The 27145-nt window shown below is 46.6% G+C and overlaps 1 protein-coding gene across 3 annotated transcripts in view; it reads left to right on the plus strand.

Moving 5' to 3' along the window:
• LOC140732028 (uncharacterized) overlaps positions 1–23362 on the plus strand; it is a 559606-nt gene extending 536244 nt beyond the window's left edge. The window contains exons 1-9 of one of the 3 annotated variants that reach the window (XM_073054118.1): positions 9092–9220; positions 9790–9900; positions 10387–10539; positions 11081–11218; positions 12489–12614; positions 13189–13341; positions 14405–14605; positions 17151–17348; positions 22803–23362. In XM_073054118.1, the coding sequence (XP_072910219.1) occupies positions 9196–9220; positions 9790–9900; positions 10387–10539; positions 11081–11218; positions 12489–12614; positions 13189–13341; positions 14405–14605; positions 17151–17348; positions 22803–22840 (1143 nt within the window). In that variant the 5' untranslated portion in view covers positions 9092–9195 and the 3' untranslated portion in view covers positions 22841–23362. Of the gene's footprint in view, positions 1–9091; positions 9221–9789; positions 9901–10386; positions 10540–11080; positions 11219–12488; positions 12615–13188; positions 13342–14404; positions 14606–17150; positions 17349–22802 lie in introns of those variants that run through there. The other 2 variants (XM_073054137.1, XM_073054129.1) reach the window with 2 other exon arrangements.
• The last annotated feature ends 3783 nt before the right edge of the window (positions 23363–27145 follow it).

Raw genomic sequence — 27145 nt, forward strand, 5'->3', positions numbered from 1 at the left:
GCATCTATGGACCAGACCGTGAACCAGAACGTGGACCACGGACCAGACCATGACACTAGGTTGCTAAGGAAACTTTATGTTTTCTTTTATCTCTCCTGATTTTTCTTAATTATTCTGTGGCATTTCTTGTACTCCATCAGCAACCCATTTGTTCCTACCTGGTCTTATCTGCTATTTTCCTCTTCTTTTTATTATTTTAACCAGGGCCTGAATATCTCTTGAAAACCAAGGTTCTCTACATTTGCCATCTTCCCCTTTTATTCTAACAGGCACATACAAGATTTTTTCTCTCAAAATTTCACTTTTGAAGGCTTCCCACTTTCCAACTATTCACTTGCCAGAAAGCAGCCTGTCCCAGTCCACACTTGCCAGATCATTTCTGATACTATGATAATTGGTCTTTCTCCAATTTAGAATCTCAACCCATGGACCAGATCTATCTTTTTGCACATTTACTTTGAAACTCTTAGCGTTGTGATCACTAGATGCAAAGTGTTCCCCTGCAGAAACTTCTGTCTTCTGCCTTGACTCATTCCCATTTTTCAGATCCAGTATCGCATGCTCTCTCGATGGTACTTCCACATACTGATGAGAGAAACTTTCCTGAGCAAATCTGACAAACTCTATCCCATTAAGTTTCAATCTAAATTGGTAACCATATTTATTATGGTCAACTCCAGTAAGGCACAGAGAAAGGCATTGTTTTCCATACCACTGGTGAAATGAGGTCCCTCATGGATTCTTTGTCTTGTAGCAATGTGCTACAGAGCTAGAAATAAAGATGCGCAGTCTGTAAGTTGCACTTGAGTCTAGTTTATTCTAACTTTGCAGCGCTGGCTTTTACGCAGTCACGTTCCCACCCTCTCCGGGCAGAAATGACATCAGAGGTGCATTACAAAAGTCTCTTCCCGCGCGCGGGCTTTCTCCCCTTGCTGGTGAAGAAGAAGGCCCAGCGCCATTTTGGGTCTGGCCTCTCTGCCGACGCACGCACCATTTTGTGACCCAGTTCGCCTGCGCAGAAAGTGGGTCGCCACATAACCTCCCCCACGAACCGCCGATACGCCCCCAATGTCCACAGTCTGGATCAGTCTCTGTTTGGGCGGTCTGCCTCCGTGCCGCGGTGCCTGAACCTCAACCGGCTGTGCCCCGTCCAGATGGGGTGGATTGAGTCAGTCCACCGTGAAAACCTCCTCTTTCTCCCCAACTTCCAGAATGTATGTGGACCTGTTGTTCTTGATCACCTTGAATGACCCCACGTATGGCCACTGTAGTGGTGCCCGGTGTCCGCCCCTTCATACAGATACAAACCTACAGTTCTGCAGGTCTTTGGGTACGCAGGTCAGGTTCTGCCCATGCTGTGAAGTGGGTATGGGGGCCAGGTTACCGAGCCTCTCACGTAGTCTGTCCAGGACTGCTACAGGTTTTTCCTCTTGCCCCCTTGGGGCTGGTATGAACTCTCCTGGGACAACCAGGGGTGTGCCGTACACCAGCTCGGCCGACGAGGCATGCAGATCCTCTTTAGGCGCTGTGCGGATTCCAAGCAGGACCCAGGGAAGCTCGTCCACCCAGTTAGGCCCTCTCAGGCGGGCCACGAGAGCCGACTTCAAGTGACGGTGGAAGCGTTCCACTAGTCCGTTCAACTGTGGGTGGTAGGCAGTTGTGTGGTGTAGCTGTGTTCCTAACAGGATGGAGGTGAATTGGGCGCCTCCATTGGAGGTAATGTGGGCTGGTACCCCAAAGCGTGCTACCCAGGTTGTAATCAGCGCTCGGGTGCAGGAATCGGCGGTGATGTCGGTGAGCAGGACCGCCTCTGGCCACCTCATGAACTGGTCTACCCTGGTTAGGAGGTACCGCGTTCCTCTGACACTGGTAGGGAACCCACGACGTCCACATGAATGTGGTCGAACCTCCGGCGAGTGGGTTCGAACTGCTGCGGCGGGGCTTTAGCGTGCTGCTGCACCTTGGCTGTTTGGGACTGCGTGCACGTTCTGGTCCATTTGCTGACCTGTTTGCGAAGTCCGTGCTACGCGAACTTACTGGAGACCAGCCGGACATTTGTCCTGATAGATGGGTGTGCCAAGCCGTGTATGGAGTTGAAAGCTCGCCGCCGCCAGGCTGCCGGGACAGTGGGGCGAGGTTGGCCGGTAGCCATGTCACTCAGGAGGGTCCTCTCACTTGGGCCTATGAGGAAGTCTTGTAGCTGCAAACCTGAGACTGCGGTCCTGTAGCTGGGCATCTCGTCGTCTGCCTGCTGCACCTCCGCCAGTGCTGCATAGTCCACCCCCAGGGACAGGGCCTGGACAGCTAGTCTGGAGAGTGCTTCCGCCACGACGTTGTCCATTCCCGAGACATGCTGGATGTCCGTCGTGTACTCGGAGACATAGGACAGATGTCACTGCTGGCGGGCCAACCAGTGATCGGACACCTTCGTGAACATGAAGGTCAATGGTTTGTGGTCCATGAATGCAGCGAATGGCCTGCCTTCTAAGAAGTACCTGAAATGCCAGATTGCCAGATATAGTGCCAAAAGCTCCCGGTCGAAGGCACTGTACTTGAGTTCGGGTGGTCGTAGGTGCCTGCTGAAGAACGCCAAGGGTTGCCAGCACCCCACCGACTGCTGTGTTGGATGCATCCACTGTGAGGGCAGTTGGAACATCTGTTCTGGGGTGCACCAGCATCGTGGTGTTTGCCAAGGCTTCCTTGGCTTTAATGAAAGCGGCCGCGGCCTCTCTGTCCCAAGTAATGTCCTTGCCTTTACCCGACATCAGGGTGAACGAAGGGTGCATGGTACGGGCTGCTGAGGGGAGGAAATGGTGGTAGAAGTTCACCATACCAACAAGCTCCTGCAGATCTTTGTCTGTGTTGGGCCAGGCAAAGTGGCAGATCACGTCTACCTTGGCGGGCAGAGGTGTTGCCCCGTCTTTGGTAATCCTGTGGCCCAGGAAGTCGATGGTGTCAAGTCCGAACTGGCATTTGACCAGGATGATCATGAGGCCGAAATCACTCAGGCGGGAGTAGAGCTGGTGGAGGTCGGACAGATGCTCCTGACGACTACTGCTGGCTATGAGGATGTCATCCAAGTAGATGAACGCAAAGTCCAGGTCGCGTCCCACCACATCTATTAGCCGCTGGAATGTCTGTGTGGCATTCTTCAGGCCAAACGGGGTGATGAGTACTGTTTTGGGGACGTCTTCAGGGTTTGCTGGGATTTGATGGAATCTCCAGACAAGGTCTACTTTGGAAAAGATGCTTGCCCCGTGCAGGTTTGCTGCAAAGTCCTGTATGTGCAGCACAGGGTAGCGGTCTGGAGTTATAGCCTCATTCAGTCTGCGGTAGTCGCCGCATGGTCCCCAGCCCCTGGCTGCTTGGGCATCATGTGCAGGGGGGACGTCCATGGGCTGTCGGACCTCCGTACAATCCTCAATTCTTCCATCCTCTTGAATTCCTCCTTCGCCAGGCGGAGCTTTTCTGGGGGGAGCTTTCATGCGCGGGCGTAGAGGGGTGGTCCCTGGGTCGGATGTGGTGCTGTACTCCGTGACCGGGCATGGCTGCCGTGAACTGCGGTGCCAGAACCGATGGAAGGTCCGCCAGGATTCTGGTGAATTCATTGTCAGACAGCGTTATGGAGTCCAGGTGTGGGGCCGGCAACTTGGCTTCACTCACGGAGAACGTCTGGAAAGACTTGGCATGGACCAGTCTTTTCCCTTGCAAATCGACTAGCAGGTGGCTGGCTCTGGCGTTTCCCAGGAACTTGCAGGGTGGGCAACAACAGCGGGCCTCTGTGCCCCACTGCTGGTGGTAGAAACCCCACTTTTTTTGGGTTCCTCACTCCTGCCTCTGGGTTGTGTGCACTCCACTGCCGGGCTTGTCTGGCCTGCTGTTGGGCACGTGGCTTGGTAATCTGTTCGATGGGCGCCCCACTCTCCCTCTTGGCTTTCCACAGCACGTCTGCCGGGGCCGCCACCTTCTGGGAATCACTGAAATCTGCGTCGGCCAACAGCAGATGTATGTCCTTGGGCAGTTGTTCTATGGACGCCTGCTCAAACATGAGGCAAGGCCTGTGTCCTTCAGCCAGGGCCAGCATCTCGTTCATTAATACTGACGGCGGCCTATCTCCCAGGCCGTCCAGGTGCTGCAAGCGGGCACCTTGCTCACGCCATAAGAGGCCAAAGTTCCCTATGAGCAGTGCTTTGAATGCTGCATATTTGCCTTCTTCCGGGGGTGTCTGTATGAAATCCTCAACACGGGTGGCTGTCTCCTGGTCAAGGGGGCTCACCACGTAGTAGTAACGTGTGGAAACAGAAGATATCTGCCGAATCTGGAACTAGGCTTCTGCTTGGTCAAACCACACGTGTGGTCGCAGTGTCCAGAAAGTTGGCAGCTTTAACGAAACTGCGTGACCAGATGAAGAATCGATCATCTTTGGTCCAAATCCCGTTTGGACTGTCGGGGTCACCTATGTAGCAATGTTCTACGCACAGAGATAGTAATAACGACACACAGTCTGTAAGTTGCACTCAAGACTTGTTTATTCAAACTTAGTGGTACTGGCTTCTACGCAGTCCTGTTCCCGCCCTCTCTGGGCAGAAATGACATCAGAAGTGCATTACAAAACTCTCTCCCCACGCGTTGACTTTCTCCCCTTGCTGGTGAAGAAGAAGGCACAGCTCCATTTTGGGGCTGGCCTCTCTGCCGATGTGCGCGCCATTTTGTGAGCCGGTTCGCCTGCGCAGAAAGTGGGTCGCCACAGTCTAACCCTATGTAGCTGAATATTTTGTCATCTGCAGTGAGGTACACAGGATGTCATTGCCGGCCAGAGTTATGGCTTCCCAGAGTTCATCAATCCTCCAATCTCAACACCCTCAGTAGTTTCAATCTAAATTGGTAAATAGATTTACGAGGGGTGATTGCTAAGTTTGTGGCCTAAGGTAGAAGAAGGTAAGTTATTAACTTCAAACTTTCTGCATAATCACTCAAAGAGTTGAACTGCACATGCATGTAACGAGAGCTGTATAACTCATCTTCTACCATAGACCATGAACATATCAATCACCCCTGCCGTGGACCACTTTCTGGAGGTCCAAGATGCTGACTTCTACAAAGAAGGGATCCATATGCTCCATGACCGCTGGCCTAAGTGTGTAAATGTAGGGGGGGACTATGTTGAAAAATAAATGTGCTAGGTTTTCTAAAATTGACTCCTTCCACCTTCGGCTATGAACTTATCAATCACCCATTGTATTGTGGACAAATGTAGCAAGGTACATTGAAAAGCTTTGTTTTGCATGCCATTGGTGCATTGAGGTAGTAGTAGCAGCTGTTCACTAATTCATAGATATATTTAATTGTCAAGGTATGCATGTACAATACAACTCTGATGTTCATCTTCTCCAGATAGCCATGAATTACAGAAAATCCAATGGAATTGGAAATATAGAAACATAGAAAACCTACAACACAATACAGGCCCTTCAGCCAACAAAGCTGTGCTGAATATGTCCCTACCTTAGAACTATCTAGGCTTTACACATAGCCCTCTATTTTTCTAAGCTCCATGTAGCCATCTGGGAGTCTCTTAAAAGACCCTAGAGTTTCTACCTCCACCACCACTGCAGGCAGCCCATTCCACACATTCACCACTTTCTGAATAAAAAACTTACCCTGGCACCTCCTCTGTACCTACTTCCTCTCGTGCTAGCCATTTCAGCCCTAGGAAAAAGATTCTGACTATCCACATGATCAATGCCTCGCTGAAAGAAAAGACATCAACCCACCACCCATCCCCAAATGAAATGGAAAAGGAACTAAACCTGAAAATCCCAACCCCTCCCTCACACAAAAACCAACAGGTCACCCGACTGGAAGATTGCAACCAGAACATCAAAAATCCCAAATCTCCAACCCACTCCCTTGAAAAAAATGGACAATAACATCAAATTCACAAACCCCTTCTTGCAAAAAGAACAGCAACAAACCCCAATACCCCCTCCCACACACAAAAACAAACAGATTGCCCACATAGAAAAACCAATAAAACATCAGAACACAAATCCCTAACCCCTCCCTCACACAAAAACCAACACATTGCCCACCCTGATCCCCAACCCACCATGGTCACTCATAAAGAAAACACGGATAACTGAAGGGGAGCAATATAAACCACAGCTCAATAATCACATAAATCTCTGAATTTTGAAAACATCCTCTCGCCATAACCGAGGAGAGCAGCCACTTGAGCTCAGACCTTCCATGAAGAGTGACGGACATACTGCCAACCTGCACCCAAAACGCCGCCCACTCGGTTACCAGCTGCCATCAACCCATTGCTTCAGTGGAGAGCAACCATTGACCTTCTCTGTATTCGTCTTGATACTTCCGTCTTCCTTGACACTTTGAAACGGAGTCAATCATGGCCCCATCTCTGGTCTTCTGAACAATGCAGCCCATCCAATAGATGTATTGCAATCACTTGAGTTGAGTTTGATGTTCTCCTAAGCGGTTGTCTTTTGGTGTTTCCTTTGGCAGCTGTGGAGCCCAATCCGGGATCAACACATTCTGCTGCAGTGTGGACAGGAGTAAGTGGCGGCTGTGGTTAATGTTTGGGTCTTCAGTCTCTGTTTTCATAACGTATTCTTGTCCATACAGTGGCAGTCATTCCTATGTAGTGCACTCCCTCTTGAAAAGATATTCTCCATGTACATCTCTTGAGTGCAATGTCTTTCCAGATTTTAGATGAACTTATTCAGCTGGGCACTTTGACCTTCATTCAGCTGTGAGTAAAGGATCTGTTTGGGGAGACGTGCGTTAGTCATTGGAATGCCTGACCTATCCATCAGAGTTGTGTCCTTTATCATGGTGGAAATGGTGTTCATATTGCCCTCCTCTAGTATGTTGGTGTTAATCTGAAATACAAGGGAAAACAATAATGCATCACCGTCTTCGAGAAGTCAATGAACAGCTTTTCAAAGATGAAAGTAAATTTATTAACAAAGTATATAAATGTCATCATATACAGCTTTGAGATTCATTTTCTTGCAAGCATGCACAGTAAATCGAAGAAACAGAATAGAAGTCCAGGAACCTGATGGTTGAAGGGCAATAACTGTACCCAAATTCTGTGGTGTGGGTCCGAAAGCTCCAGTAACTTCTTCCTGATGGCAGCATCGAGAAGAAAACATGATCAGGGTGGTGAGTGTCCTTTATGAGGGATGCAGCTTTCTGGCAACACTGTTCCATGTAGATTTGCTCAGTGGTGGCAGTTTGTTACCTGTAATGAACTGGGCAGTGTCGTCTACTTTTTGCAGGATTGTTCTATTCAAGGCTATTGGTGTTTCCATACAAGGCCATGTTGCAACTAATCAAATGCTCTCCACTGCACATCTGCTGAAGTTTGTCAGAGTTTTAGATGTCATCCTGAATATCCTGAGGAAATAGAGGTGCTCAATAGAAGATATGCTTTCTTCATATCTGCCCAGGACAAGTCCTCTGAAATTATAACACTGAAGAGTTTAAAGTTGATGACCCTCTTCACCACTGATCCCCGGATGAGGATAGCCTCATAGACCTCAGGCTTCCTCCTGCTGAAGTCAATCATCAGCTCCTTGGTCCTGCTGACATTGAGTGAGAGGCTGCTGTTGTGGTACCACTCGGCTAGGCTTGCAGCCTCCCTCCTATATGCTGATTGTCACCACCTTTGATTTGGCCAATGTAAGTGGTGTTATCAGTAAAGTTATATATGGCATTGGAGCTGTGCTTAACCTCACAGTCACAAGTATAAAGAGAGTACAGCAAGGGGCTAAGCACACAACTTGTGTTGCACTTGTCCTGATGGAAATTGTGGGGGGATATATTTTAGCCAATCTGAACTGACTAACGTCTGCAAATGAGGAAACTGAGGATCCAACTGTTCAGGGAGCTATTGAGGTTAAGATTTGGAAGCTTCTTGAAGCTTATCTGGGAATCAGAGAGTTTTGCCATCAACCATTTTTTGCTGTATAACTTGGAGTTTAGAAAAAATTGGGGTCATCTTATTCAAACACATAAGACTCTGGTTTGACAAGAGAGATGTTGGAATGTTTTCATCAGTATCTGGAACAAGGGATTTAACTACAGATAATGGTCCAGTGGTTTAAAACTGATGTGTTGGAGGCAGGAAATGATGGTATAGATGTGGAGAATGGATCACGCAGGGGAATAAACATTTGGTGATGGAGCCTGGAGAAAGATGATGGAAGAGGTGTTGAGAGAAGCACCGACCAGCCCCGGCTTGACTGTCTGGTGCGCAGGTTTGAGCTCAGAGTCAACTGTCCTCCTCTCAAGTCTGTCTGACCTGTACCCAATTCCTTATAGCCGCCCACATCCAGCCTCATCCAACCAGAGTATGAGATTCCTCATACCTGTCTTGTCATTCTGTCAGTTCACTCACAATCTGCCATTGTACTGAGTGTGCATCAAGGAGTTGAGGGGAATGAGCAGGTTGATCGTTTGGCCAAAAAGGCAATTAAAAGTTCATCTGTGGATATAGACCTTCCACTTAGCAAATCAGAAGTTAAGGGTTTGGTGGGACTAAGAATTAGTGGATTGTAGCAAAACTTGTGGGATAATGGGCAAAGGAGAGAAAGAATGCGTAAAGCTGTTAGATGGATGGGAGAAGGGGGTAAGACAAAACGGGAAGGAATTAAATTGACTCGACTTAGAATTCAGCATATTATACTTTATTCCTTATATCTTGTTGGAAAACACTCTGGGGTGTGTAGGTTTTGTCATTATTATGAAACAGTTGAACACATTCTTTTACAATGTGAAGTATACAAGGCTGAAAAAGAAAGCAAATGCAGGATGCACTACTAGCTGTGGGGGTTGACAGTTTTCACTTAAAAACTAAGTTATGGAAGTGACTTAAATTTTATTCACAATGTCGTATTTCATTATTTGCAATCTAGAGGGCTTTCGGGTAATTTAGTTTTCATTTGATAAAGAACTAGTAGGGGTTTTATTTCCCAACTCTGCACCACCACACTGCAGTCCAGTTGGCGGCGGTAATGCACCTTTAAGTTTGACTGCCATACACCATTAAAAGTCGGAAGAAGAACGTACTGAGTAGCTGCCAATTTGCAGGGGGAGGCGATAGCCCGCCCCCACGAGCCGGGTAACACGGAAGAAAATAATGTATTTCGGTGGCGATGAAAGTGGAAGATGTGGAATTTGTTGAACTTTTGGGGTGAGAAAGAGAGCGATATTGAAGGGGAGGGAGCGTTGGGCGGTCTGGGGAAAGGTGGAGGCGGTGGCAACAGCAAGGGAGTATGAAGGGGTAGTAGTGACTGGTGGAATATTTGGGGTAGGACGGAGGGGAGGTGTCCGGCGTGGACTGTGGTGGTGGTGGAGGTGGGGGGGGGGGGGGGGTGAGGGTGGTGCTGTCCGTAGGTGGAAGAGACAAACGAGTATTATCAGAAAAAGATCCCAGATGACTGTTTACCCGTGTCCGGGAGCGATTCAAACCTTCAGACACAGCGTCATCACAGGAGCAGATTTACTGGAGGTTCGTACCCTCTTACTAGCGAAAGTTCACACTTTTTGTAAACTTCCCATCGAGCATACCGGACGTGTCCGATGTAGGTCGGTGTGGTTTTGGGGAGACTGACGGAGCTATACTCCGGTCGGTGACCCCTTTGGAAAATTGGAACGGAAGGAGCGGGGTGGGGTTCAGAGCAGAAAAAATGCGGGTATTTATGTTAATGTATGTTTTTGTCTTGCATGACAAAATTGTGATTGTTGTGTGTTGTCCAATAGGGTCGGGCGAGGATCCGCAGGATGGTGAGATCCCGTCAGGGACGAGCGCAGGACTGGGTTCCTGGCTTTGGCAGTTGATCGGTGGTAGCTCGGAGAAGCTTCGGTGTAACGGTGAGAGGACAGGGTTCGGGCATTTGCCTCAACTCGATGGGCTGAAGGTATTCCACAATGTACACTCTGCCGATGTCCCCCATCTCTGCATCTCCCTGTGGTCCCTACAAGCACTCTCCCTCTCTGTGAACCACTCTAGCCCTTCCTGTACGAACTCCAAGAGTCCATGATTTCCACGGTCAGGATGGTACCCTGTGCAACCCCTGCCCTTAAACGCCCCCGTGACGCAACTTGAGGAAGTGTCCTGCAGTAAAATGACAATTGTTACTGTCACTGCATTTGGGATCTTTCCTTACCCTGACTGATCCATACTGGTACAAAGCCCGTTCCCAACACATGAACTGTTGACCCATGCCTGTGGGTATTCATCTCTGAGCTGTGAGGAATGTTAAATCAGCTACATTTCCTTCCATTGCTGAGAATTACCCTGAGTGAAATGTGCTGGTGTGAGGCAGGCTGAGTGAGCACAGGTTCTGTGTTTTACAGTGCAATGTTACGGTCGAGGAGACGTCCATGAGGAGATTGTGAAGGAGCTGGGAATCTCCCAGTGTGAAGGGCCAGGAGTTCCCTGTGTTCTGTTTGTCTACAAAGTGTCTCGTGTAATTCAGGATCTTCAGAATGTCCTCCGGGGAGTCACAGGTAGATAGATACTTGCATCCTTTTCAACAGAGAATTCATAGATGACATTTTTTGTTTGGAATCCCCCACTCTTTTGAAGACCTCTTTCTACTGTTGGCTATTCCTTCCTTCTGAGGGAAAATAATTGTAACTGTGTGTAATCTTTGGGATTGTTTCATTGTAGAAGAAGGGACAAACACTGAAGTAGCACCTTCCTTATTCATGACATTGTCCAAGACACGGGTGAGTTCCCTTGCTCTGTTTAATTTGGTCTGTGTGGATCTTCTCTGAAACTGAATGGGTGACTGGGGACTGGGCTGAATGTACCAGTGGAGAAACTGTGCCTCCAGTAATGTTGCCACTCCCGTGGTGATGTGAGTGCCAGTACTGGTGAGTGGGAGGATGCCTTGTACACAGACAGCATCAACCCGACACCACATGGCAGGAAGGTGCATGCAGCCGCAGGTGGAAGGTGCTGAACCCAGAACTGATGTACCCTGTGGGTTCCTGCAGTGGGTAGGGCACACACTCCCCTCACAGATCACTAAATACTGTGTTTCAGGAGAGGGGAGAGCACGGAAGGAAGACATTTGTGCTGTGATTCTGTTGGTCAGCACCAGAGATGTGGCAGAGGAGATGAAGAGAACAGATCCGGAGTCATTTCCTGAAGGAACAGAAGTTATGTCCACAACTAATCCAGGTACGAATGACTGTTGGGGTGTGTTGAGTCCTTATGCCAATGACAGCAATCTCCCTGAGGCATTCACTCCATCAGAGTGGCATTGACTGGACCAGATCCAGAAGAGTTTCCTGTCTTGGTAGGTAAAAACTATCTTTCCCTGGCCACACATCACTCTGTACTGTAAACTTCCCATATGGAATATCAGGGACATGTCTGATGTGTATCGGGGTGGGAGACTGATGAAAGTTTGGTCAGTGATCATATCGGGAGGAAGAAATGGTCAGAGCCGGAGACCCTGTGGGCCCTGTGTTCAGTTCAAGCCTGTGTCTTAATCAACAGGCTTCTGATTGCCATTTGTGTTGTCCAGTAGAGTCAGGCAGGGTGGTGAGATCCTGTCAGCTCAGAGCAAGGCACTGGGTTCTTGGCTTTGGAACCAATGCAAACATTGGTTGATCAGCTTCAGTGTAAGAGAGAGGATAGGATTGGGGCAGTGGCCAAAAAACAATGGGCTGAAGGACCTCCACAGCCTCCAGGTGACGAGCCCTTGGTGTCTGGCTGTGGCTTCTCAGCAGTGGCCCCTCTGCTTCCAAGGAGAAGATTCTGTGCAATATGAGAGTTTGGGGTCTCCCTGTCTCCTCCACCCTGTCTGTAGGTGTGTCTGCATTCCCTTCATCTCTGGCCCATACAATCTTCCCTGTCTCTTATCTCTGGTTTCGACATATGCACCCCCCCCCCCCCAATCTCTGTGAACCCTTCCCTATCACTTTGAAGGTCTCCATTCCTACACCCGTCCCCATCTCTCTTATCCACCCCATTCAGTGATGTGAGACTGGGGACTGCTCTCTGTCACTCTGAGGGATGAGGGATGACTTCACGCTCTCTTTTCAGTGTTGAGGGCAAAGACTGGGACCCACTGCAATCTGTCTATCCCCACAACAGGTCGAAGGCAGATGCAATCTCAATGGTTCTTCACAGGGTCTTGGATCACCAGGGTGACACAAACACCTATACCAGGTTGCTATTTGTCGACTAAAGCTCAGCTGATATTTTGAGGTGTAAAGGGCCACGGGTCCCCTGTGTTCTGTTTATCTACAGAGTGTGCAATGGTCAGAAAGCTTAGAATGGGTCACAATCTGCTCCAGCTTCTACACTCTACTCTGATTTCAGAGGGTACTAACTCTCTGCATTTTTCTGTGCACAAGAGTGGGGACGTGTGTGGGTTCTGAGGTCACTTCATGTCAGTGCCGTGGGTGACAGGCTTCTGATTCTCATGTGTGTTGTTCAATAGGGTTGGTCGAGGATCCACAGGGCATTGAGATCTGGTCAGTACCATGGACGGTACTTCATTCTTGGTTCTGGTACCTGTGGAACAGATATATTATCGACGGGAGCTCGGAGAAGCTTCGGTGTAACGGTGAGAGGACAGGGCTGTGGACATTGGACTGAATTCACTGGCCTGAATGTACATCCACAGTCTCCCAATGACAGATTTACAGAGTATAGCTGTGGCTTCTCAGCGGTGACAGCTCCACTTCCAGGGAGGGGACTCTGTGGAACGTGAGAGTGTGGTCCACGCTGCCTCATCACAGTCCATACCACACTCTGTATTTTTCTGCATTCTCCTCCACTCCGGCCACTACACCCCTCCCTGTCTCCATATCTCCCTCCGGCCCTTACACACCTGCCTGTCTCTGCAACCCTCTTTGACTGTGACATCTTTCCCAGTCGCTGAGAACCCCTAAACCCCTCCAGACCCTATACCTCTTCCCTTCCTGTCTCTGTGTCATTCCCTCATTCAGATCTGACACCGCTCCCCACCCTGGCCCCTACTTCCTCTTTGACTCTGTTGACCCATGCCACTGGATCTCCATCTCTGAGCTCAGACGGACATTAAATCACCCCTTCCCTTTCCGTTACAGAGAATTACCCTGAGTGAAATGTCCTTGGTCTGAGGCAGGCTGAGTGAGCACAGCTTCTGTGTTTTACAGTGCAGTGTTACGGTCGAGGAGACGTCCATGAGAAGAGCGTGAAGGACCTGGACATCTCCTCATGTGAAAGTCCAGAGATTCCCTGTGTCCTGTTTGTCTACAAAGTGTCTCGTGAAATTGAGGATCTTCGAAATTCCTTACAATGGGTCACAGGTAGATACTCTCATTTTCTGTCTCTAAGTGATCTGAATTTTTTATCTTTAGGGGTTCTGCTGTTTTCTGTCTCTCGTCTCCTCTCACTAAGTCATGTGGAGCATCAAACAATCTGTTGGGGATTTAGGCAGCATCTGTGGAGTGAAAGGGATCGATGATGTTCCCTTTTAAAACTCTCCATCTGGGCTTTTATTTCTGTAAATCCCTCCAGCCCTACATTCTTCCCCATCTCTATAACCTCCTTTATTTCCCTTCTCTGTAAATTCCTCCACCTTGATACCAGTTATCTCTGTTACTCTCTTCCAGCCCCTTCATGACTCCTCGCAGCCTGTATACCTCACCCCATTACTGAAACCCTCTCCAGATCCTACACCCCATCCTCTTCTCTGTAAGCCTCTGTTACTGCTATCAACCTTCAACAATAGTCATCAGTTTAGGCCTAGAGAGAATCTGTATTTGCTGACAAATACCTTTATTGACTCAGTTAACAACATCCACATGAGTTACCAAAACCAAATGCTGGAGTGTGCACCCATCTACATGACACCTCCAGCCACTATGCTGGAGGTGTAGCTCCCTCTGTAGCTCTGTAGCTCCCTCCATGTCTCCATGCCCTTTCACAGGTCTGACACGTATCTGTCTCTACAACCCTCATTGTGATTGAAGTGCCTGTCTCATTGCTTCACTGGCTTTAGCTTTTGGACAATACCTGTTAGTGATGTCCACTGTCCTCAATCGATTACTTGGGAAACTGAGGGTAAGTATACTTGCCACCGAGGTTATGCAAGGGAGACTGGCTGACTGAAACCGTGATGGTAATCTAGGAAGATCAGAAGGAAGAGATATGATCCTGTGGAAAGATGTGGAAGTTGTGAGAAGGTTGTCAGGGTGGATGCTAAGGGCTCAGAGACCAGCTGGAGAGTTTGATCACAGAACCATCTGACTAGGACAGTCTCCTATTTGTCACTCAGAGGTCCTTCCACTCCATCGTGTGGTGTGGGAATAAACACAATAAACAGACAAGTACAACGTGATGAATAAAATCTCTGTAATTCCACCACAGAGAAACAAGGGATGAAACGCAGAAACATCTGTGCTGTGATCCTGCTGGAAAAGTGTTTACGTAAGTGGAAAATGCCGGTGGAAGTTGATCACCAGGGAACATTTGATACCAACACTGTTGTTGTGCGAATTCTCTGGGATTCCCCTGAGCAGATTCACGAGGCAATGGACAAAGTGAAGCAGAGCATCAGGAGGTGGTGGGGTGAGTAAAGGTTTCAACACAGCTTGTTTTGCTCTTGCTAATCCTGGTGTGTGACACACAGGCAGTGAGGAGACCCTTCACTCTGCTGACCTGTCTGCTCTATAGGTGAATCCACACCCACAGAGATCAACTCTTCACCATGCTCTGAACTGGTCAGGGAAACCATTCAGTTCATCTGGTGAGAGACTATTACCTATGTCTGAGTATTAAAATTACATTGCAGCTTCCAATATTGTGCCCTGGTGGTGAAAACTGAGACAGCTGGCTGACTGAATTCCATTTTCCTATTGGACCTGGATACTAGCTCTCTCACAAGAGCTGGAATGATGAAGAGTAGCAGCAATTCCCAGTCCACTCTCCTTCCCTGTACTGAACAGTTGGTAATGGGGATCATTGTCTAGGGACAAATGGTGTTCTTTTCCACCTTATCAGTCTATGCAGACACCTTGGGGAAACTGTGAACTTCAACACCATGTTTCATTTGCAGATCATCTTGTTATGGGATCTCCCAAGATACAACGTTTGGCTGGTTAAACTCCATCTGCCATTTTTCTGCCCATATCTACAACTAATCTATATGCCACTATATTCTTTGACAATGTTCTTCACTATCCACAATACCACATATATTTGCGATGTACAGTACATAAATTACTTGGGTGAAAATATAAATGGGAACTATATTCGGCGATAATGCCAATCCCTGTGGGGAAAAAAATGTTGATAAACGTGAGGTGCTACATTTTTGTAGGAATAATCCAAATAGGGCATACATCGTAAATGGTAGGGCATTGAAGAATGCAGTAGAACAGAGTGATCTAGGAATAATGGTGCATAGTTCCCTGAAGGTGGAATCTCATGTGGATAGGGTGGTGAAGAAAGCTTTTGGTATGCTGGCCTTTATAAATCAGAGCATTGAGTATAGGAGTTGGGATGTAATGTGAAAATTGTACAAGGCATTGGTAAGGCCGAATTTGGAGTATTGTGTACAGTTCTGGTCACCGAGTTATAGGACAGATGTTAACAAAATAGAGAGAGTACGGAGAAGATTTACTAGAATGTTACCTGGGTTTCAGCAGCTAAGTTACAGGGAAAGGCTGAAGAAGTTAGGTCTTTATTCTTTGGAGCATAGAAGGTTGAGGGGGGACTTGATAGAGGTATTTAAAATAATGAGGGGGATCGAGTTGACGTGGATAGGCTTTTTCCATTGAGAGTAGGAGAGATTCAAACAAGAGGACGTGATTTGAGAGTTAGGGGGCAAAAGTTTAAGGGTAACACGAGGGGGAGTTTCTTTACTCAGAGAGTGGTGGCTGTGTGGAATGAGCTTCCAGTAGAAGTGGTAGAGGCAGGTTTGGTATTGTCATTTAAAGTAAAATTGGATAGGTATATGGACAGGAAAGGAATGGAGGGTTATGGGCTGAGTGCAGGTTGGTGGGACTAGGAGAGTGTAAGCGTCGGCATGGACTAGAAGGGCCGAGATGGCTTGTTTCCGTGCTGTAATTGTTATATGGTGATATGGTTGTCTTTTCTGTGGATCCTAGGTATCTGAATTTGAATGAGATTCCAAAGTGGAACCTTTGTTTCCATGTATAAACCATCCAGAGCTCTACATTCATCAGTAGCCTTCATCGCCACCTGAAAAACAAACAAAAATCAGTCCCTGGTGCTTGAAGTGCCTCCAAGGTGCCAGGGTCAGGGATGTGTCAGAGATTGGCTGTGGAACATCCTCAGAAGGGAGGGTGAGCAGCAGGAGATGACAGTGACAGAGGTAGACAGGGAGAAAAGACCCAGAGCAGTAACCAGAGGCAGTTAGAAAAGAAGCTGAAAAACAGGATCCCAAAAGTAATAATTTCTGAAATATTCTGTGTCACGTCCCAGAAAAATGGATCAGATGAACAAGTGGCTGAGGAAGTTGTGCAGAGGACAGTATTTCAGGATTTTCCATCAGTGAAACCTTTCTGGGGAAGGGGTGACTTGTAGTAGAGGAAAAGGTTGCATCTAAACTGAAAGAGAACCAATGTCCAGGCTGGAGGTTCACTTGTGCTGATTGGAGGGGTGGGGGGACGTGGGTGGTTAAACAAGTCTGGCAGGGGGCAGACAGGCAGGAGGAAGGTAATGGGTATGATGGGATGAACAGGGTGAAGGGTGGTTATGTTAATGCTGAGGTCTAACGAATAATGATGAGGAATATGGGTCAGTGTGTCCACAGTCCTGACTCAGCAAATGGAAAACTGAAGGTAAATATCCCTACTCCAGAGATCATGCAGAGTAGAGACTCACTGAATCCTCTGAGAGTGATCAAGGAAGATCAGAAGAAAGAGATGCCATTCTCCAAAAAAGTGAGGGAGTCAGGAGGGGATGTTCAGGGTTAACACTGAGAGATTGGGGACCAATTGGAGAGGTTGATCACAGAATTGTGTGAAGGGGACAGTCCCCTACTGGGTCACTTGGAGGTTCATCCACTCAGTTGTGTTGTGTAGGAATAAATGCAATAAACAGAGATTGGTACAGCCTGGTGAATGAAATCTGTATAATTTGATCACAGGGGACAACTGGACTGTGATCCACACAGCAGAAACATTGGATAATCTGTATAAACCGGTGGATGTTGCTTACCAGGCAATGCTTAATCCTAAAACCGTGGTTGTGAGAATGTTTTGGGATTCACTGGAGAAGATTCAGGAGCAGCCCTGCTACAAGGAAGCGGTGGACAAAGTCAAACAGAGCATCAGGACGTGGCAGGGTGAGTAAAGGTTTCAAAATAAAGCTCTTTTCCAGGTGACTGATCCCTAACGAGAATTGTTAGGGAACAGTGACCACTGCACCTTAAGTTTGAAGATACTTACAGATAAGGATAAGGATGGACCTTGCAGGAGAGCATCAGATTGGAGCAGAACATATCAGAGAATTCGGCAGGAACTGATGAGGGTTAACTGGGGACAGCTGTTTTTGTGCAAGTCCACGTTTGGCACATGGACGGTGTTAAAAATCAATGGCACAAAGTACAGGATAGGAATGTTCCAATCAGGAGGAGGTATTGGAAACTTTGGTTACTGAGAGGTGTGATGGATTTAGTCAAGCAGGAAAAGGAAATGTATGTAAGATTGAGGAAGCTAAATTCAAGGGGAGCCATTGAGGAGAATGAAGAAGCTTAAAAGTAACTGAAGGGAATTACGAGAACCAGGAAGTGCCATGAACAGTTGGACTTTACTGAGTCCAGCACACTGCTCAAGCCTTCACAGTTTACTACAGACCTCAATATCAGACCGGACAACATCACCCCACATGGTGTACATTTCTACAGACACACGCTGCAGCCACTGAGTGTGGATTGGTGAACGAGAGCCAGTGGAGCAAAACTCTGGTCCTAGATTTTCTTTAGGTGCCGTTTACTGCCATGTCAGACGGTGACATCTATGGTGAGGTAGTATGTATCGACATTCTCATGCTCCCTACACACAGCTGACGGGTGTGGGGATGCTGTAGCATCAGTGGTTCATCATTTTCCAGATCTCTTATCCTCTTTGCTGCCCTATTCTCGCCTCATAATATATGAGTGAGAACTGCTTTCTCTGCCGGCCCATCAGACAGGAGGAGCCGGATCCAGTGGGATGTATCAGTGCTATTGCTTCTCATCCATGTTCTAGGAGAGACTGGAGTGGGAGTGACAGCAGCATGATACACCTTTGCCTTGGTCTGTGGCTGAACCTCTTTGATCCATAGTTCTTCCAAAATCAGATCTGGATTTTCCTGTTCTTTTGTTGACTTCATCATCAATGTCCAGATGAAGGGTCTTGACTAGAAATTGTGCCATCCAGCTCCAGGATTTCTCATTTCATTGTAAGGGCCATACAGTGTCGTCAGGATAATTAATAGGCAGAGAAGTCAGCTTCCTTGTCAATTATTCGAGGTGCTCAGACATGGAAGTCCATTTGATTCCTGCACATCACACCTGGAACATCTAATGCTTAAATGTTGGACAGGTATGTACCCGTCTTGGGAGTTCATTTCAGCTATCCTTAGGGCAGTTCTACCTCTGACCCCAGGCAGATAGGAAGCCTGCATTCATAAACTATACTCTGTGGTTAACAGCTGTGAAATGGAATACCCAAAAGACTCTCTCATTGCCAATGACTTCAACCACACCAATTTACACCAGGGTTCCAAACACCCTTGACCATTGTTACACTGAGCCAATCTCAGCCCCTGTCCACCACCAGGCTTTGCTCCTTCTCCCTGCATATAAACAGAAGGATCTAGTACAGAGAGTGGTGTGGTGCTAACTGAGGATATAGGTGCAGTCCTGTACAATGCCTTGAGATATCAGTCCATGTTCAAAGGCTCAGGCAACTTAGATTATTTATGTCATCAACATTATGGACTTTATCAGAAAATGTGCAGAGGACTGTGTACTAAGGAGATTAATCTATATGTTACCAAACCAGAAACCATTGGACACACCAGGATATACAATCCATGAAGTCCAGATTTGCAGCATTCAAATCAGGTGATCTTGACTTTTACAAGAAATCAGGATGGGAAATCAGAGGTGCAAAATATGCACACACACGACAGGCGCACACACGTATGCAGGTGCACACACACACACACACACACACACACACACACACACACACACACACACACACACACACACACACACACACACACACACACACACACACACACACACACACACACACACACACACACACACGACAGGCGCACACACGTATGCACTCTACTGTGCAAAAACCATCGAGGCTGTGTGGGATTACCCGGAGAGGCTACTAAATACATGAATAATCACACATTCTTTGTAACTGATCACTCCAATCAATCGCCTGTAACTTCCCTTTCAGAGATGACCCTGTACAACTGCATTTCTGCAATATGAACTGAAGTCTTGGAGGAGCAGGACAGTTGTGGTGTGGCATGTACAGACCAGTCGAGGCGGTGTGCCCCAGGCCAGAGTGTGGGGAATGAGACAGTGTTTGGACAGTTTAGGGGCCAAGTCAAATTGGAAAGGTCAGGTACATGCCAAATACTGGTGGTGGGTCCTAGACCTGAAAGTATTTCAAAGTCCAAGAACGAGGAACAGCCTGAGGTTTGGATGAGTTAAGCACCGGACTAGATTGAAAAGGTCAGGGTGTTGGGGCAGGGGTGAGGAAAGGGCTGGTGCTCAGCTCGCTGCTCCGTGAGATTCACCTTCTTTGTCATCCATATCACTGTTTGGGAAATCGAGAGGCATAAGTTTGCGGTGAGAGGGAAGAGACATAATTGGAGCATGAGAGGCACCTTCTTCAGCCAGGAGCAGTGTTTCAGGCAGGTAGAATAATATTTAAAAGGTAGTTTCTCAGGTGCATATGCATGGGGAATGTCTCGAGGGGTGTGACAAACAGGAAAAGATTAGATGACAGACTTGGTTGGCAGAGATTTGATGGGATAAGTACCTGTTTCCATGTCTGTGGTGTGGGATGTGGGGAACTGAAATGGACCTGCAGTGGGCTGACAGGTTGAATGGCTTCTTACTGGGCTCTGACTCGTATCAGCAGGATGAAAATGATCATCTCCTCCGATCATGCGTTGGTCGCTCACAGCTGGGTTGGAGAGAGGGAAGAGGGGGATCTGAGGAACCCATGTTCGATTCATCCCCCTCCTCCACTCACTGTGCTCCCAATGTCGGTGGAACATCCCAGCCAGCTTACTGACCATGGAGGGAGGGATCATGGTATTGTAAATGGAATGGATTCCTTCTGTCTATCCCCACAATAGGTCTATGGCAGATGCAATCACAATGGCTCTTCACAGGGTCTTGGATCACCTGGGCAATGCAAACACCTATGCCAGGATGCTATTTGTTGACTATAGCTCAGCGTTTAATACCATCATTTCCACAGCTCTGATCAATAAGATACAGAACCTGGGGCTCTGTACTTCATCTGCAGTTGGATCGTTGACTTCCGAACTGGAAGACCACAATCTGTGTGGATTGGTAATATCTCCACCTCACTGATGATAAATACTGGAGCACATCAGGGCTGTCTGCTTAGCCCACTGCTCTGCTCCCTTTATATCCATAACTGTGTGGCTAGTTATAGCTCAAACGCCATCTATAAATATCCCTATGATATAACCATTGTTGGTAGAATCTCAGATGGTATTGAAAGGGCGTAGAGGAGTGAGATATACCAGTAAGTTGAGTGGTTTTGCAGCAACAACCTTGCACTCTACGTCAGTAAGACCAAAGAGCTGATTGTGCTCCTCAGAAAGGGTAGGATGGGGGAACAGAAACCAATCCTCATAAAGGGTACAGAAGTGGAGAGGGTGAGCAGTTTCAAGTTTCTGGGTGTCATTCTGACAGGCACAACACTGTCTGGTATTGTGGGGGGGAGGGGAGATCTGCTGCACAGATTGAAAGAAGCTACAGAAAGTTTTAAAATTGGTCCGCTCCATCTTGAGTAATAGCCTTCGTAGTATTCAAGAGATCTTAAAGGAGTGGTGCTTCAGAAAGGTGGGATCCATTATTAAGGACTCCATTAACCCAGGACATACTGTCAGGAAGGAGGTACAGAAGCCTCAAGGCACACACTCAGCAATTCAGTAGCAGCTTCTTCCCCTCTGCCATCCAATTCCAAAATGGGCATTGAATCCACGAATACTACCACACTTTTTATACATATTATTTCTGCTTACAGTATTTTAAATTTATTTTATATATATATATACTTTTTTCTCTATTATCATTTATTGCATTGTACTGCTGCCACAAAGTGAACAAATGTCACAACATATGCCGATTATATTAAATCTGATTCTGATTCTGAAACCCAGTGTGTAATGAGCGGGTAACGGGTATGATGGGATGAACAGGGTGAAGGATGGTTATGTTAATGCTGAGGTCTAACGGATAATGCTGAGGAACATGGGTCAGTGTGTCCGCAGTCCTGACTTAGTAAATGGAAAGCTGAAGGTAAATATCCTTGCTCCAGAGATCATGTTACTCAGGTGCATGGGAATGTTTCGAGGGGTGTGACAAACAGGAAAAGATTAGATGACAGACTTGGTTGGCAGAGGTCTGATGGGCCAAAGTATCTGTTTCCATGTCTGTGTTGTGGGATGTGGGGAACTGAAATGGACCTGCAGTGGGCTGACAGGTTGAATGGCTTCTTACTGGGCTCTGACTCGTATCAGCAGGGTGAAAATGATCATCTCCTCCGATCATGCGTTGGTCGCTCACAGCTGGGTTGGAGGGAGGGAAGATGGGGATGTGAGGAACCCATGTTCGATTCATCCCCCTCCTCCACTCACTGTGCTCCCAATGTCGGTGGAACATCCCAGACAGTTTACTGACCATGGAGGGAGGGGTCATGGTATTGTAAAAGGAATGGGTTCCTTCTGTGAGTTAATGTTTATGTCCTGTGTAGAGTCACTGATATGGATGAACAGTAACAGCAGAATGAAGGTGATGTCACAGTAAAGTTCTTTATCTGTTCCTGCCTCACTTTTATCAAACTGCCAAACTTAACTCATTGACCAGTCACAAGCCGCATTCAAAGTGAACTGGGAAGCAAAAAACAGACTCTGATTTCCAGGGCATTTTGTTCACACAATAAAAACAAGAGGGGTTCTAGGGAGAGTGAAAGAATACTTAGGGATATGGAAGAGGATTTGTTCCTGAAGCTGGAGGGAGTGGACAGACTAAATGAGTACTTGGCATCAGTATTCAACAAGGAGGGGGACGTGGAGAACATTGATGATGTGGTGTGGATTGTTGGTAATCTTGAGCATGTTGATATCAAGAAAGAGATGTTCATTCTTTTGAAGGCTGACGTCCCCAGGGCCTGATGGGACCTATCTCAGATTATTGAGAGAGCCAAAAGAGCAGCCTTGACAATCTTCCTCTCCTGTCTAGTCACCACTGAAGTCCCAGAGGAGAGGAAAATCCCTATGTTGTTCCTCCATATGATGAGGATCATCCAGCAAGTTGCAGACCAAAGAAATTATTGAAGATGTTTATTAGGAATGGGATTTACATTTGTTACAGATAATCAACATGTTTTTTTGCAGGGAATGTCATACCTTGTGAGTTCACTGAGATAATTATATGATAATTGATGAGGGTAGGCCAATGGATGCTGTATACATTCTTTCAAGATGAAAACATAGCAATTCATGTTTTCACTTTACATTTCAGATTATTCAAAGGATACGTCTGCGTTCACCACCCAGTAATGGACCAGTGGTAGTTTCCCTGAATCAGGTGTGTGTTCCTGACTGGACAGAAGTAAATGTGATGATTTCATTAACCCATTTCATCCAATCAGCTGATGCTCTGTTTCCCTGTTGTGGAAGAAAATTAAGAAGAAAGTTCAATTTTGTTTTCAATTATTGCTTAAGACTTTAGTCATGAGGGTGACAGGATTAGATGCAGACAGTGTCTTGCTTATACAATCTAACAATAGCTAGAAATAGATCATGCCAATGATGTGGTATTGTTATTTTTTTTTCTGAAACCATCTTGCTAGTAGAGGAACAGGCTGTAGATGTGCAATTCTAATTTTGTATTTCATGCGGGAACATTGGTAGACTTGCTGATACCTTAGAAGTGCTTCTTGAAATCGCTGGTAAAGTATGTTTAGCTGTTGGCTATTGCCCTAAATCTACTGTATAAAGTTAAGATGTAATCTGACATTGATGGGGTTGTAAGACAATACCTGCCTATGGTCATGTATTAAAGGATAACCTTATACCGTGCTCTGTGTCTTTATTTCTGTTCCCTAACAGAGTAAAGTCTCTCACAGTAATTCTGTTACAGTAAATCAGGGTAAATTCAATGACAGAAATTTAGCAACAAGAATGGGATCCCTATGACCCTGGATTTTGAATGAACCCATCCGTGAGACTCACTCCAGGAAGAGGAGTTAAGCCCAGACTGGGGTGTGCCTATCTGTGAGACTTGCTTGAAAGGATAGAAGTCAAGCCCAGATTAGGCTGTGCCTACCTGTCAGACTCGTTCGAGCAAGGGGTGACAAACACACCAATGAATAAGAGGGAAGAAGGACACTACCGTGGCTGACAAATGAAGTGAGAGCCAAAGTAAAGCAAAAGAGAGGGTAGACAAGGAAGCCAGAGCTAGTGGGGAGATAGAGGATTGGGGAGCTTTTAAAAACTTGCAGAAGGAACTAAGAAGGTCATTTGAAAGGAAAAGATGAATTATGAAAGGAAGCTGGTGACTAATATCAAAGAAGATACTAAAAGCTTTTTTAAGTATATAAAGGGTAAAAGAGAGTTGAGGGTAGATATAGCACCAATACAAAATGAGCTGGAGATATTGTAATGAGAGGTGCAGAGATGGCAGAGGAACGAAATGCGTCTTTTGCATCAGTCTTCACAGTGGAAGATGTCTACAGTATACCAGCAATTCAAGAGCATCAGGGAAGTGAAGTTAGTACATTGAAAATTAAGACTGAGAAGGTGCTCAGGAAGCTTAATGATCTGAGGGTGGATAAATCTCCTGGACTTGAAGGAATGCACCCTTGGGTCTTGAAGGAAGCTGCTGGAGAGATTGCAGAGGCATTAACATTGATCTTTCAAGAATCGATATATTCTGGCATTGTACCGGTTGACTGGAAAATTGCAAAAGTTACTCCGCTATTTAGGAAGGGTGGGAGGCAGCAGAAAGGAAACTATAGACCTGTTAGCCTAATATCAGTGGTTGGGAAGTTGTTGGAATCGATTGTTAGGGATGAGATTATGGAGTACCTGGAGGCACATGACAAGATAGGCCAAAGCCAGCATGGTTTCCTGAAAGAAAAATCCTGTCTGACAAACCTACTGCAATTCTTCGAGGAAATTAAAAGCAGGGTAGACAAAGTAGATGCAGTAGACGTGGTGTACTTGGATTTTCTGAAGGCCTTTGACAAGGTACCACATGAGGCTGCTCAGCAAGATGAGAGTGCATGGAATTACAGTGAAGTTACTAGCATGGGTGGAGCATTGGCTGGTCGGCAAAAAACAGAGAGTGGGAATAAAGGGATCCTATTCTGGTTGGCTGCTGGTTACCAGTGGAGTTCCACAGGGGTTGGTGTTGGGACTATTGCTTTTTACGACGTATGTCCATGATTTAGACTATTGTATTAATGGATTTGTGGCTAAGTTTGCCAATGGTACAAAGATAGGTGGAGGAGTGGGTAGTGTTGAGGAAACAGAGAGCTTACAGAAAAATGTAGATGGTTTAGGGGAATGGGCAAAGAAGTGGCAAATGAAATACAATGCTAGAGAGTGTATGGTCATGTACTTTGCTTGAAGAAATAAATGGACATACTATTATTTGAATGGGGAGAGAACTCAAAATGCAGAGTGTTACGGATTCAGCAACAATAAATATCTGAGTGAGGCAGGGTTTTTATAACAAACAAAACGTTTATTAAACACTGAAAAACAAACCCCCAAAAGTAAACAAACAACTAACGTAACCGGAAGTCAGCTGCTGTGCAGCAGCTTAAACAGTTCTTAAAGCAATGAAGCTTAAACAGTTCTTAAAGCGATGTTGCAAAAACAGTTCTTCAAAGTAGTACTGCAAAAGTTCAAAATGCTTACAGTCCATTTAAGGAGAGACTTCTTAGACAATTTAAATTCTCTTTCACATCGTGTTGCTGCGATTCCCAGTCGAACTATACTTTTCCCACGGAGAAGTTACAAAGATGGAAATGAAACGGCTTAAAGGTACTGACCTTTCCTTTACAAAACTGTTCCCAATCCTTTCTGCTATTTCACAGGGATTAACATAGGGACAGCCAACAAATTCCTTCCGAATGAGGATCAAACAAGGTCGAACCTGTTCCACCGTCGAAATCAACTTTCCTCGATCTTTTAACTCCCGAACTCCAATCTTCACTCTCCACTGGTTTTTAACTGGCAGTATTATAAAGAAACTGCTGGCAATTACCTTTTAAACTTTAGGCATTAAATAAAACTCCATCTTTCAACCAAACTGCATCATAATATTGAACCACGCAGTGGCATGGAGTCAAACTGGCAAATCCAGCCATGAACTGCCCCTACTCACAGGGAGGGGTCCTCCTTTTATACCCGGTTAAAAAAAAACCTGTCACATGACCTCTACTGGCGGGAAAATGACATCACTCCACCATCACAAGACCATTACCTTAAGTCCAGTATAGCTTCAACACCACTGTCACGTGTCACGGGTACGTAACAAGAGATACAGAGTCTTGGGAGTCCTTTGGCAAGATACACTAAAGATTACCCTCCAGGTTGAATTGGTTGTGAAGAAGGTGAATGCAATGTTGGCATCATTTCTAGAGGAATAAAATATAAGAGCAGGGATGTGATGTTGAGGCTCTATAAGGCACTTGTGGGACCACACTTGGAGAATTGTGTGTAGTTTTGGGCTCCTTATTTTAGAAAGGATATACTGACAGGAGAGGGTTCAGAGAAGATTCACGAGAATGATTCCAGGAATGAAAGGGTTACCGTATGAGGAACACCTGGCAGTTCTTGGGCTGTATTCCCTGGAGTTCAGGAGAATAAGCGGGGATCTCACAGAAACATTCTAAGTATTAAAAGGCCTGAACAGATATGATAAAATTATTTCCCATGGTAAGGGATTCCAGGACAAGAAGGCACAAGTTCAGGAATGTAGGACATCCTTTTAGAACTGAGATGCAGAGAAATTACTTTAGTTGGAGGGTGGTAAATCTGTGGAATTTGTTGCCATGAGCGGCTGTGGAGGTCAAATCACTGGGTGTATTTAAGGCAGAGACAGATAGGTTCTTGATTAGCCAGGGCATCAAAGGGTGTGGGGTGAAAACAGCGGAGGGGGGATTACTAAAAGAATTGGATCAGCCCTTGATTGAATGTCAGAGCAGACTTGATGGGCCAAATGGCATACTTCAGCTCCTATATCTTATGATCTTATGGACCCATTGCTTCCCCTGGGTTCGCCCGCTGAAAAGGTTTGGTTGGAAACAGTGGACAACAGGTACTCTGGAACATTCTCGAGTGATTTGTATGGGTGGAGTTGTAGTGATTGGATATATGGTGGGTCTTTTGGTCTAAAGAGAATTCTGAACTGGAAACACGCATGCTGGGAATGGGGATCCAAATGAGGACTTACAAAATATGATGTGGTGTTTTAATAAATGGGAAGAGGTGGCAAGACAGCATCAGCCTCCAACGGTCCAACCTAAGAGACAAGAAACCAGACCCCCCCCCCCCCCCAGAGGATATTGGGTCGCACTGCACCGACAGCCCCGGGCACCAGACTGTATCCTCATGTTACCCCCCTGCCTCCTTATCTGGAGGTCCCCAGTGCTATGGAAGTAAAGTAATAGAGGTGGCTGTGGGTGTGTCTCCAGTTTAGGACCACCAGTAGCAGAGGGAACAATCACCGGGGGTGGTGGCTTAGAATGGGAGCAAAGGGCAGAACTACTGGACCTTGTGACAGCAGGCAGGATCCTGCTTTTAAATCGAAGCAAGAGGTGGAGAGGAAGGAGGTAAAAGAAGCTTGGAGAG

Source organism: Hemitrygon akajei, chromosome 1, assembly GCF_048418815.1.
Source record: "Hemitrygon akajei chromosome 1, sHemAka1.3, whole genome shotgun sequence".
Taxonomy (NCBI): Eukaryota; Metazoa; Chordata; class Chondrichthyes; order Myliobatiformes; family Dasyatidae; genus Hemitrygon; species Hemitrygon akajei.